This window comes from Schistosoma haematobium, chromosome 1 (genome assembly GCF_000699445.3).
Source record: "Schistosoma haematobium chromosome 1, whole genome shotgun sequence".
NCBI lineage: Eukaryota > Metazoa > Platyhelminthes > Trematoda > Strigeidida > Schistosomatidae > Schistosoma > Schistosoma haematobium.
In genome coordinates, this window is record NC_067196.1 from 9,807,759 (window position 1) to 9,821,741 (window position 13,983).

The window sequence follows — 13,983 nt, forward strand, 5'->3', positions numbered from 1 at the left end:
GAGAAGTGAACTTCATAAAATTTGACAGTTTTCAACGATTATGGAGATAATTTTATTGATATTATGGACCAACCTAAGATCATCGGTGAAAACTCGGAAATAATAAACAGCCGTTTCGTCCTAGTGCGGGACTTCTAAGATGTGATGTTGAAATATTTAAAATAACTGGTTTCATTAGATAAAACAGTTGCACATTTATATAGATTCCATCTACATACACTTAACAAAAATATCGAATCTTCTATCGATAAAATGAACATTTCGTTGATATTAAAACTAGCGGAACTGTAAACAAAGAATATTTTTTTAAATTATTCACTATCATAGTTTTTAACAGAATTTAACAAGTACAAGAAAGAGATATTGAAAGGAAATCCCCCCCCCAAGAAAAGCTAAAATCATTCTTATTATGTTAATGATCTTCATATGAAAACCACAAGTAAATATCAATCAATGCTACTTGTAAAACCTCTATTGAGCTTAAAATAACGAGCTTTTAAGTTGTTATTGGAAACGCTTAATGAGTAACTACGAAAATTTACCAGTAGTATAGAGAAAAATTCTACGTTTAAGATCTTAATACAGCAATGTGTGCGTGCCATAAAGGCTATCCAGACTCAAAAACATCGTTATTTGCTTACTAGTGACTAACTTACAGCGGTAATTCTTTGATCTCTAGTTCGAATTCGTGACCAGGAGAGTTCAATCATGCTAGTGAAGCAGTTACTCACCAATGAAATTGGAAGATGGTTGTACAGTGTCACAAGTCGACTGAATTTAGAAATGTAAAACGTAAGATACAAACTTAAAGGCTCAAGTGGTAGTCGTTCACCACGATGATTTAGTGTTTTGAATTCGCTTTCTGTTAGAGTAATGTACTGGCACCTCTCTAGAGTCTTGTTTTATGAAGAAACAGATTATCAGTGATTCTTTGTTTACAATGATAGTCTAAAATCAATCCGTAATGTAAAGCCACAAAATCTCTTAACTATTTTCAGTTACCTTTTTGCTCTTTAGGTTTGATGTTAGTAATAGCAGGACATTTTGATGTCGTTGATCATCACTTTACTTTATATCTTCAGATAATTGAACATTTGAATGTTTTCCAGTTAAAAAAGTAGTACTCTAGCCTCATTAGTCTAAATAGTGATTTATTTGCTAATAAATTTCCCACTATTATTGATACTTGAGTCATTTGAATATGCCTATATCTTTCCACAATTCCGATTGAATTCGTTTATTAATACTTGAAACTGTAGCTGATAGGCAGTTCAACTTTTTCAAAAGTTAGTTAACTTTTATAAATTAAAATTACTTGAATACTTGAGACACCCAACCTATGAGTAGGCATTTCACTGAATTTATGTGGTATTCACACCTATCATTTTCATTTAAGTATTGAAGCATATTAACAAAATCAATCCTAGATGGGTTATTCAACTATTAATCATTTATATTTTTGTCGACTTCTAGGAGTAAACTTTTTGATATAGTTATCAAAATGGAAACTAAGCAGTATATTTGCCAATCATGGAACACCAAACAACTTATATAAAACTGAAGAATGATTGACTACTGAGTTATACAAATCAGCTATCAGTAAACTGAAGAGGTCTCACTTTCCTTAAAGCAGGATTAACTGTGAACAACCATTAGAACTTGTGATTTAATTAACCAAGTGCTAGAAAATTGGTTCCATTTATAAATTCTAATTGTTGACTTCATCTCAAAGGTTCAAAACTATGTATGAATAGACTTTAATGTGAACTAATAATCAACCGAAGTTGGTTGATTACAAACATGATCGATATCTCTTCCATTTTTCTAGATATTCTTACAGCAACATTTGCTGAAACTTATTGTCTTTAATATGCCTCGGACTAACAATATCAAGCTACCAATTTCAACGTACAAAATATCGTCAAATTGTTTTAATTAATTGACAATACGGACAATAAGTTTTGTACATTCTATATTAAGTAAGGCCCAGCGAAATTTTACAGAACTTATTAAATTATTAATTCAAGGTATATTTAGGACATACGAAATTTAAATATAAGGGACGATAAATGAAATAATGAACTAAATCGACAAGTATTATTTTCTTGACTGATATTAATTAAGTAATTCGAACTAGTAGTCATATTTCTTTACATTAGACATTAAAATACCACTAATTATAATGTGCTTTGGTTGTTAATACAAAAAGGGAAGTAACTGACACGAGAAGAGACAAAATTAAGAAGAGTAAGAAGAAGAAGAAGACTGACAAAACGTTCAACATTGTTTGGCTTTACATATATCCGTGAATTCCGGTTTTAATGAAGCCCCACCAACCAAAAATCCATCGACATCATGTTGTTGAGCTAATTCTTTACAATTGGCAGCAGTTACAGATCCTTTGCGTGTAGTAAATAAAAGGAGAAAGAAAAAAAATACGTTTTTTAATACAGAGCATAGATATTGACGTTAACATTCAAAATTAATACTGCATTTCTAAGGATTAATAACTGAATAGTTGGACTATAGACAGCGAGGGATTTCAAGACACATCTACTATACTGTTTGAGACTCTCTAGTTGCATTCACCTGCTTTTTGGTTTTAATATCCATGTTGGGAATCAAACCCAGTGCCATTCACGTTAAAAGATAATGCAATATTCACTGAGCTACTGAGTTCAGAGAGCCACTGACTTGTTCTATGCGAAGATCTGTCTATCATTAGGAGTGAAGTATTTAAGTTACATCCAGCTGATTAGTCTAAAATAATATAAAATGTATAGTCAATTTTACTACTAGTGACAATCCATCTACTGTAAACGATGTGCATATAGTGTCAGTATACAACACAATAGGTATATATTCCAGCAAGAAGAATTCAAATCCAATGATGAATGTCAACAGTGAAATAGTTCAGACACTTTTTTCCAGTTATAGAGTCATCATATCCCGTAAAAAATGTAATTGGTTGTCTAGATTCATTAGCTTAGTGGACAATGTACAAATGTATAAATCAAAAGATAATGAATTTGAGTCTCAATGTAAATATTAACAATAAGGTGCAAATACATCTAATTGATAAATTTCATATAGGATAATAGATTCATTTTGAATTCTAGTGCTAACCACAAAATATCTATTCGATGAAATAGTTATATTGGAACAATTCACAAAAAAAGCACAAATACCAAAGAAAGAATAATGAAATTTCACTCTTAAATATCAACACAATAATAATTTAAAACAAGCCCGCAAATGCCCTGGTGCTGCCGAGAGTGAGGAGAGTTCGCTCTACCTCTCCAAATGCTTTCACATGACCACGTGTATATAGCCTCCGCCAGGAAAGTCCTACTCATTGCCTTCTCGTGGTAGGGGTGTTGTCCACGAAATTGAGAGGACGAAAAGCGAATGTCCGATGCTTTAACCGGGTTGGTGGACACGAACAGTCCATCTAGGGGAGTTGGAAAACCCTGATTCAAAACTAATGGTGAACATGGGCTCCAGTAACCTGAAGGAACAAATGGCGTATGAACCAATCGCTGGCCACTGGCTTCCATGGGACTGCATCTCCTTACGATGCTCCACTGCCTTGTGGATCAGACCTTCAGGTCGAAGGCTCGAGGTGTGGCCCACCTGATTGGTCCTTAAAATGTTTAAAATCAATGAAGATATTTATCATGAAACAATAAAGTAGATTTTAAATGACCCTTAAGCTAAATTACATAAAATGCTCGCTCGAAAAGCAGACAATGTTAAGGCACTTGACGTTCTTCATTGGGTAATCACGAGTATTTAGATGTTCTCGTTTTCTTACCCTCACTCGAAATCTTAGCCCTAAATTTCGTCAGCCTCTAGAAAAAAAGGTGGAAAAGCATTTCATCAATGCTAATGTCAGTTCGTGTTAAAAACCCTGACCCTTATTTGTAAACTTAATTCAAAACTCGAGCTTAACTGTTGATACCTAACCCAAATCTTCTGTATTATAACTGATATAAGTTTCAGATAAGAACTCTATAGAGTGATAACTCACAACACTAGCACGATTTCTTATATGTATTCATATACCCTTTTTTCTTTTTACAAGGGATGATTTGTCGTGTTATGGTTACTTATCACGATCAAAGCTGTTATTTCACCATTATTTCATTACTTTGTATCGTTAATTGTTTTATAACTATGTGATGTTTCCTGATTGGCTTATTATTCATCCAAGGTCTTCAGTATATGATACTTTTATCAGATAATGTAATGTCAAGTCATCTAATTACAGAATTTTATACTGAATAAATATAATAAAAACAGAACAATTGACTAAAAGTTTATTAAAAAGAAAATCAAAATAAGATTCACTAACCACCATAGATAATACGTATTTTTTCATCAACTCCACTTGGTGCGTTTGTTTTAAACCATTTACGAAGGAAATTATGAACCTCTTGAGCTTGCTGTGGTGTAGCAACTTTACCTGTTCCAATAGCCCAAACTGGTTCATATGCTACAACTACTCGTTTCCATTCATCAGCCGATTTAATCTTATCTAAAATGAAATGGTATTATTTCAGTTAAAGTTATTACAAGATATTTGATGGTTTTGTATAGTAAGCTAAACTTGAATAATAAAATAAGGAACAAATTTGTCTAGTGTTATGACTTTAAGTTGTGGTTGACTTTTACCCTGTGTTATCGATCGATTCAATGACACGTAAACACGTACGGACGGCCTAGAGTCTCTATTGGTCTCGCTTCCCTGTCTAGCCCAGTCAGTTGAGTCCAGAACACAAGTCACAGCCTCGGAGATATGAATCATTATATTTCAAACATACTTTGTTTATATACCAATCAAGCATACCACATCGTACCATAAAATAGAGAACAACATTTTGTACAATATTCAACAAGTGAACAGATATCGACCAATAGGAAATGTCCATTTAAAGTCCAAGGACACCATTGGACTTAACATGATAATTACTGGTCTATTCCTGCGCATCCACAACATCTAGTAATTGCGATTATCATGTATCGAACTAAATGCTGACTGGACTTGAAACATTGTTTGGTACCTGACTCAATATCTGCTATTTATTTAAAATTTTACAATTTAAAATACCACTTCCTAAATTCATGTGAATTGTTGGACTAAAACAAAATATTTGACTCAACAAAGAAATTTTCAGTGATGAATTTGAATAAAATGTAGTCAGTCAATTTGTCAGGCAGTCAACAAAGAAAAGAATTTTAATTTGGTGGGGTTTTTCTTTTGATGACGTTCAACTGTGTAATAAGAGAAAATAGTTGTATGATACCTACAGATCGTCATTAGTTATCCTAGGAGTATATAATTTCGATAGGCACAATTTATAAATGTTGTCTTGATTAGATTTTTAAAATACTAGTTATGTTTATGCTATGTATTTGAGATATCTAAAGTTAATTTCTAATTACAAACAACTGATACATCCTTCTTATATGAAATGGAATCTATGCGAACTAGGCAGGCCGGAAGATTCACATACTACAACACGTCAACATCATTAATCCATCAACGAATAAAACAGGAAGAATATCGATTAATCTGGACTGGTGATCCAGTTACCGTACGAATTTATATGGAGAAATTTCCACAAACATTGCATTCTTATCTTCACTGTTAGGGAGAAGGATTTTTTTAAAAAAGTTGATGAGTGAATTTTCGATCAGTGAATTGAATAAACAGAATATTGGTTGATAAGTTGTAAGCATAGATACAATATGGTTGAATGATGATTGTCCATATGATTAAATTATTAACATAAGCCTTTGAATAATTTGAGATCAATGACAAGACCACGAACTTGTAGAACAGTTTTTCATGTAATAACATTATTTAGTTATACACAAATTTTTATTAATGAAATCAACATAATTAAATGATATCACTGATTGATGAAAATCAGTTTTCACAGATTGAAATCATGAGTCAGTTGAAACTAGACCACCATTGAAAACCTGGAAGCACTGGACGGCCGTTTCGTCCTAGCATGGGACTCCTCAGCAGTGCGCATCCACGATCCCGCACCACGCGGGGCTCGAACCCAGGACCTACTGGCTTCGCGCGCCCGCACTTAAGCATTAGACCACTGAGCCGGCATCCAACGGTGTTAATGTCTAACTTCAACCAATCCACGAAGTTGCGCTACCATATACCATTGTCTTCAGTGAGCTGATATCTCAATGGTGGTCTAGCTTCAACTGACTCATGATTTCAATCTGTGAAAATTTCTAAAAAATCTCCACAAACCCCTTCTGATGAAAATCAGTTTGTAAGTCGCTTACTTGTTGCCCAGTAATATTAAATAAAGATTGATAAGAATATGAGTAAATGAAAGATTTAATCGTATCAAATTTTTCTTGTATAAACATTTTTATTAGAAAGAATAGTAATTAGATACATTTTGATCAATATTTTAATAGTACAACTAAAACTTTTCTCAATTTATTTAGCTTTCCAACTTAAAATTAAAGATTCTTCTTCACTGAGGAGAACAGAAAAAATGAATATGGTTTATTTGCTCAACAACAAAAAAGTAATCCTCATTATTGTAACCAAGTTAATCTCTTATTTTGACAGAATAGAAGTTAAAACAATGATATGTTTAGTTCAAGATTAAATACTTTTTTTGAAATTAAATAAAACAAGAGAAAGTGTGAAGAAATGATAATTAAGGATTTTCACACTTTGAAGTACATATAAAAGTAGTGATTATTTTGTGATGTAATATACTTCTAGATATCAGGTGATTATTAATAATACTACTGTGAAATCAATGATAACATAACGAACTACATAAAATTTTACGTAGTTATCATCAATTCTGGATGTGAGACAAATGACCGTCAGTTCAGTTAAGTGCAATCATTTCAAGAGAGAGAATTAAAATCAACAAGGCAAATAGCAATTTATTCAACATAATATTTGTATGAATACTAGTAAAACATACTAAGAATTTAGAATATGATTTGAAGAACAGATATGAAATAAAGCAGTGTGAAATAAACTTTAAGATAAGCTTACTTGCGATAGCTTTTAACTGTCTAACGCACACTTCTTCCGTTTTATTAGATTCACGCTCTGATAATGTTTCACCAATACATGCAATAACGCTTAAACCTTCAGCAAGTGCATGTTGAACTTTTTCAGCAATAAGCTTTGTTATAAAAAAATATGGGAAATAATTTTAATAAAAAATGAAAAAAATATTCTGGTAAATATTTTACTAAAAGATAATACATTGAAAATTGATATTACATACATCGAATAACCAGATGATTGTTTGAGCCAAAAACTATATATTTGTAATATATTGATGATTTTATGAGTTTATGTTCAGCTTTTATCACGTGATTTATCCACCAATCAAAATACGACTCATACAATCTTAGCACTGTACCAAACCAATGACGTTCGGTCGGTATGAGCAGCCCAGCGTCCTTATTGGTCCTATGCCCGCCTAGCCCGTCCACTTGAGTCCAGAACACCAAACACCAGCTTCCAATATGCGAATCGAATCGAATCATGTATCTCAGACATACTGGGTTTATATATCAACCAAACGGACCGCAAAGCACCATAAAATAGCAAATAACATTTGTACACAATAAAGCCAAAAAGTGACTGTGAACGTGAGAGGCAGTAGTTAATAAACTGAACATAGCTTAAGAACAGTAAATCGTACAATAATAAATAATGGGTCAAAATAAGCTTATAATAAGAGGAATATCAATATACATAATCTAATTACCGAATAGTTACACCATAAGAATGTATAAATAATATTAGTCAATTAATATGTCTCAGAAGTTACTCCTGATTTAATCTTCGCTCGGATATAACAGATGAGTAGAAAAAAGTTGAACTTCTGACTATCACACTAAGGTATAGAATATTGCAATAGACTATTTTGAAAATTGATCCTAAACAATGCTGAAATTCCTACGGTAGTTTGTTAAGTTTTAAATGGAACAGAGCTTTAAATAATAAACTGTGTTGTTTGTGATGAGTCGTTTAAACTTTAAAATAGTTTCTGTTACAAACTGATATCAGTTATATAATTACGGACAACTAGGGAACACTGAATATTTGCATTTTACATATTTCGAATTCCTATTTAATGCACGTGAATTTTACATCAAATCATGTAGAAAGCTTCCTTCTAAACATTCACATTAGTAAAAATTTAAAGTGGAAACAAAGAAAACACTTGTCAGATGTTTTGTTGTGAATTGATTGTTTTATCCAATGAAATAAACAGCTAGCTCAAAGTCAACAACTACAAATCAATCGATCGATTTAATTAGATGTTTCTTATTTTTGTATCGCAATAGGAATCGATAAGCTAACATACTTTTGAATACATTAAGCGAGTTTTGGGCATAGCTCTACCATTTAAAAAATCGTTTTTAAACCGACTTAACTCAATAACGACATGAAACCATGTAATATTTCAGTTGAGAAGTTCCCATTGGAAGAGAGGTGCAAACTAACGAACGATTTGCATGCTAATACGTTGAGAACAGTTTTTTCTTAAGGTTTTTACCTAGTATGATTGCCGTAAATTTTATATCTATCAACGGATTCAATTACTCAGAAAAAAAGTGATAAATGTACTCATATTTCATATCATAGTAATATGAGAAAACTAAAAGGAGGAAATTCAAATAGTAAAATTAGTTGTGTCAATAAAGTGGCAGACTAAAATTACGAGAACGGTGTTTGAAATGTGGAATCGAGTAAAAGTATGTATGGGATATAATTACCACAAGTCAAACCAGCAGTCATGAAAATTATTTGCTAATGTAATGGATTGGAGAAACGGCTGCTAACTTTATTTCAATATGTTCCTATGCTGATAAGTTTCCTAAATAAACGCCCGATTCGGTTTCCTAAGCTCTTCTAGTAAATCCCAGGCTAAACCTACACAGCAACCTAACATTAAATGGTGGCCGCTTATAAGTCTGTTATCTGATCCATTACCTGTAGCAATTACCCCAACTAATATCAGAATGATTCACTCTCTAGGTACCCCATTACAGAGTAATAGTTCAAAGAAAACTACCAACCTAATCTAGTAACTTGCACAATCAAACACTATTTTACATAGACATAAATCACAAGAAGATAGGACGTTGAGGATTATATTAGCAGGCACAAATATTGCTTAATCTATGATATTGTAAGTCGTCAAAAGCTACATTTTAATTTGTTTGCAAATAATTTGTTATTCTGTGATTAGTTTTTAGCTGAAGATAACTCATAACTTAGCGTTTACTTCAGCACAATTAAGGTTTTATCCCAACAACATTGACGATATTATTTTGCATTTTGTTCCCAAAACGCTCCAGATAAGACAAACTGTATTTATGAAACATTTAAGGCGCTTATTAGATATATAAGAAACATCTGATGGATTTCTACCAAATAATGATAAACAACTTGAACGTTTATGTATTACCACCTCAAATTCACATGGTTGAATTCAAAAACGACATTTTTAAGGAGATAAATAGAGTACACCTAGCCAATTAGACAGGCCAAATAACAAATGGTAAGTTCTGAGGAAACAGATGCGCTTTCGATTTAAAATGGGGATTGATCTTCTGAGGTTTATAGACGTACGTATACGGAGGTTTATTGGATGTACTTTTGACTCGCTTAGACAATAATATGCTCAAGTTCACCTTTGACTTTCTCAATCGAGTATCTGGTCGTACACGAGTATAGAAAGCTTGAATGCCAGTAGAAGACTCGGACGACCACAGGACATAAGAAAGTGGAATATGTGTTCATAAATATTCTCAACAAACACTAATTTTTTCCGATTGCATCATAACGAAAAGAATCAAAACCAACTGTCTAATCCAAATTATCGATTACCAAATGATATTCCTGACAAACAAATGTACATAAAATAAAATCACAGGTAATTGGTCCAAATCTATCGCAGTTTTTATTTTTACTATATTTTAGTAGTCCAGATATTGTATTAGGATCGTGAAATCTAGTATGTCCATCAATTTTATAACCCTCAGTGCAGTTTCTCAAAGTTATGGATATTGACAATGATCGGTAGTTTTCTTTTTAATGGTAAATATATATCATATCTGTTGAAACATTTACAAATGAAGAAATCTGGTCAATCTCAGCAGTCAATTAAATATACAGTGGACATTTTACTGCAATCAGTATGTCACGGATGTTTTATTTTAATGTGACTTTATTTTCAGCAAATATAATTACACACCAGATACACTCTCTAGGAACGTTCACAGCAAACATCTTTCAAGTTTGAACTAGTTGTTGCAAACCTTTGTTTTATAAACTAACAAATGGGTAAGCCAATATTTATCTTAATGTTTATAAATCAGTTATAATGTATCAAACCGGATAGGTGTTAACTATCAGAAATAAATGAAGGTAGTTGTATTTCTGTCCACAAAATTACTGTTAGAAAGTCCATTTATATATCACAAAATAGAAGTTGTTTCCTTATGATGGTACTGTTAAAAAAACCTACTTCGTCAGATTCACCAAAAATGCTCCTACGCTCAGAATGACCAAGTATTACCCATTCACAACCAATATCTTTTATCATTGCAGGGCTAAACAAGATTTGTGGAGAAACAAGTATAAAGTTGATATATAAATTACTACTAATTTGAAGCAAAGACGGAGAAACGGTATTCAGTATATATTTTGTCTTTCCTAATAACTGTGTCAAAAGAAAAATCATGACTTCACTTACTTATTACAGAAAGACCAAACATCGCGATGTAAGAAATAGCATACTTTTATGCATAAAAGTATAAAGCTGTAAATAAATCATCATAATAAATAATTTCGTAAGTCTTCGACGTTGATCCTGCCCTCGTTAGTCTTATTGAACACACCATAGTTTTAGGCGCTCAGCCAAGCATCCGCACCAGATCACTACTGAGCAAGCCCTATTATGTATTCCACGCAACAACTAGTCAGCTTAGCTCATATATTTCCCGACATATCGACTGCCTTTTAAATATACCTCCAAACACTCCCATTCTTGACTCCTGGTTTGACTGGGTTTGTGATCGTCTATCAAAAAGGTATTACAGATGACAGCGTTGTCAAGCCCTGAATACCTTAAACATATTTCAGCAGCTTATTGCATTGCGCCAATTTGACAGTGTGATTTGTTTTTAAGTAACACAGATTTATCGTTAAAAAAAGTTGGAGATAGCATTAAAGAATAAATCATGTAACAGTAGACCCAGTAAGTCTCGATTTTTTTTACTTGGTTACAGGAGAATAAAAAACAGGGAGATATCATATTTTTTCTCACCGACAGCTGCCACTATCTGAAATGACATCCAGCCAGATGCAGTCTGTTACCTCACTAGAGGTTTTTGATAATGGGCTTGACAACACCGAACTTAATCATGACCTACAACCTCTAGTCCAAAATAACTGCGCTTGATACGCGTCTTGCTGCTCATCTATCATTATTATTACCCCGTCTCTATCACTTTCTTCTCACTGTTCATTTGTCATCCTTACATTTCGGTTTGTTTATACTGTTTACATAGTGACTTTATTTACGTCCTATAGCAATGGTCTTTTCTAAGCCACAGTTCCTTCACTATAAAACCTCCATATGGTATCTATTCGGTAGTTTGATAACTTTTGGTTCAGAAGACGATACTGCCCTGAACCAAATTAATTCACTCAAGATATACAAACTGATAAATAACTACAGAAACTAATGGGACTGACCAAATTGCTGGACTGCTTTCATAGAAATCCATTAAAGACCTGAGTCTGTATCGTAAAACCAAGGAAGGAGCACAAACAAAACATATGGTTTAAACGAGCTCGTCAATATAATCTCTTAAGTTTAAAGTAAGCACTTAAGTGGTCAAAAATGTTTCCTATGAATATTGCCCATTGGATTTCGCTTTGCTTTATTCGCCATTTTTTATTTACTTTTAGCTTCAATACACATAGCCATCCAGTATGTAGTAAAAGGTTTATTTCTGCTGTGAAACCATAGCCTTTGGCAAAGACGCATGTTATGTTCTTATTTTTTGGTACTATCAACGAATCAAAACGGTTTTATGGTTTCAATCGCATAAAATTGAATAGAAATCATTTATCGGATCATTTAGCAACTATGGGAGGTTGAAGAGAAACAGATACCTGATTTCTCCGGTAAATGCACCCTTTGATACTTTATAACAATTTTGAGCAGCAACATGTATTTCCTTCTTCAAAATTTTTCGAACGTCGTGCAAAAATACGGATGGTGGAGCAATTAGAACTTCTAAAATTGAAGTATTTTTCGGACGTGACGTCATAACAAACCTGTGTTGTCACCAAAATGAGCTTCTGAGAGCAATTTAAGTAACTTTTCATTATCTTCTCTGCTTCCGTTCATTTTCCAGTTCCCTCCAACAAAAAATGTGCGAGATCCAGACATTTGTCTAGTGGACGTAACCTATATAATTAGTAACTAGAAGAACTCTTCGGCCGACGCGCTTAAAATTCTAATGAAGAAGTTCAGTAAATCTGTGTAGTAAAACAAATTTTGCGTTAAAGTGATGTCCTAGAGTTGTTTTTTGGTTACTGGCTTTTTATCAGTAAGACAGTGATATATTTTGATCTTCTGTTAGTTACCATGATCCCATTAATTTTGGTTCGAACGTAATCGACTAGCAGGTACGGCCGGATCATGAATTCGCTTAATTTCCTGATACTCTGTCGCTTGTTTTGGACGCTCCAATCATCCATATGTTACTCACTGAGTCACTTGAATCGATTTACATTTATGTCTGGGAACAAACTCGTGCTATTTCGTCTGAAGATCTTACGAACATAGATCGGAAAAAAATGAACATTATAGACTAGTTGATAGTACTTCATAAAAAATTTATTGATTACTCTCTGGAGACTAGGTAAAGACAAATCTATATTTGTGATGTGAAACTGATAATCTGAGTAAATCGAATGAACAAACTCTAAACTTACTTAAGATGAAGACTTTTACGCCACCTCATTTCAGATAGTGCCATTCTGACCCGTCTAAATCAAAAACCGGTCCTTCCAACGAAGAGGAGGACCCAAAAGCGGTGTGACAGACCCGAGTTCACAGTTCTTTACTGTCTTGAAGGTACTACCACACGATTTCAACATGTACATTACACCTAGTATGTTCGCTAGTGATGCCTCAGGACCTTACGAAACTTCAAAAAAGACTATTTCTAAATGTGTAGATCACAACGATGGACGAATATTAGACCAACTCTTCGACGACGTTGAACTGCAACATGGCACATTAACAGTAATTTCAACGAATGTGAGAGGTCATAAGTAAACAGACCTTTGACGAGGGTTTGTTCAGACAACACTTCTTGTCTATGCTTCTCCAACAGGTGCAGGGAGTGCTTGTCTCATATAAAAACAACACTGTAGACAAACTGGCTGCATCTACCAACCCAACTCTGAAAGACATTGGAACTTCTAGTGCCGAGGTCAATTCGACTAAACAAAAACCCCATGCGACATTAAATGATGTCACAAAACTTTGTCACAATCTGACACGTCACCTTATTATGCACAATGACCGTAGACGCTCTCAAACTCCTCGGAGGAGTCCTTCACAACAACAATCTGTCTCCAGATCACGAGACACGGATAATCCTGTTTGGTGCTGGCATGGTAATAAGCATTGTAAGCCTCCATGAAACTGTAAAAAACCTTGCAAGTTTCCGAGCTCCAAACGAACCGACACGAAATACGTTTCGATAAACCTCCTTTCCGGCACACATCAATGGCAACCATAGCCGGTTGACATAGGCGTCCGTTACACATCACTGATGCGATGACGAAAATTTGCTATCTCAACACTAGAAAAGAGGTTAGTGATCTTACTGAGAATTCTAACGACCGTCTGCATGAAGCCGTTTTCAACCTAG

The 13,983-nt window shown here is 33.6% G+C and overlaps 1 protein-coding gene across 2 annotated transcripts; it reads right to left on the reverse strand.

The window, feature by feature from the left end:
* Positions 1 to 624: 624 nt before the first annotated feature.
* TPI1_1 (triosephosphate isomerase) lies at positions 625 to 12,620 on the reverse strand (the record flags this gene model as incomplete). Of its 2 annotated transcripts, none has more annotated exons than XM_051209667.1 (6): positions 12,374 to 12,620; positions 12,209 to 12,332; positions 7,293 to 10,638; positions 7,055 to 7,187; positions 4,355 to 4,537; positions 625 to 2,399 (listed from the first exon to the last, which is right to left on the reverse strand). In XM_051209667.1, the coding sequence occupies exons 1-3, from the start codon at positions 12,486 to 12,488 to the stop codon at positions 10,497 to 10,499; spliced, it is 381 nt and encodes a 126-aa protein (XP_051073095.1). In that variant the 5' UTR covers positions 12,489 to 12,620. The 2 variants fall into 2 exon arrangements, with proteins under 2 accessions (XP_051073095.1, XP_051073096.1); XM_051209668.1 differs by having other exon boundaries at positions 2,278 to 2,399; positions 10,554 to 10,638.
* Positions 12,621 to 13,983: the final 1,363 nt, after the last annotated feature.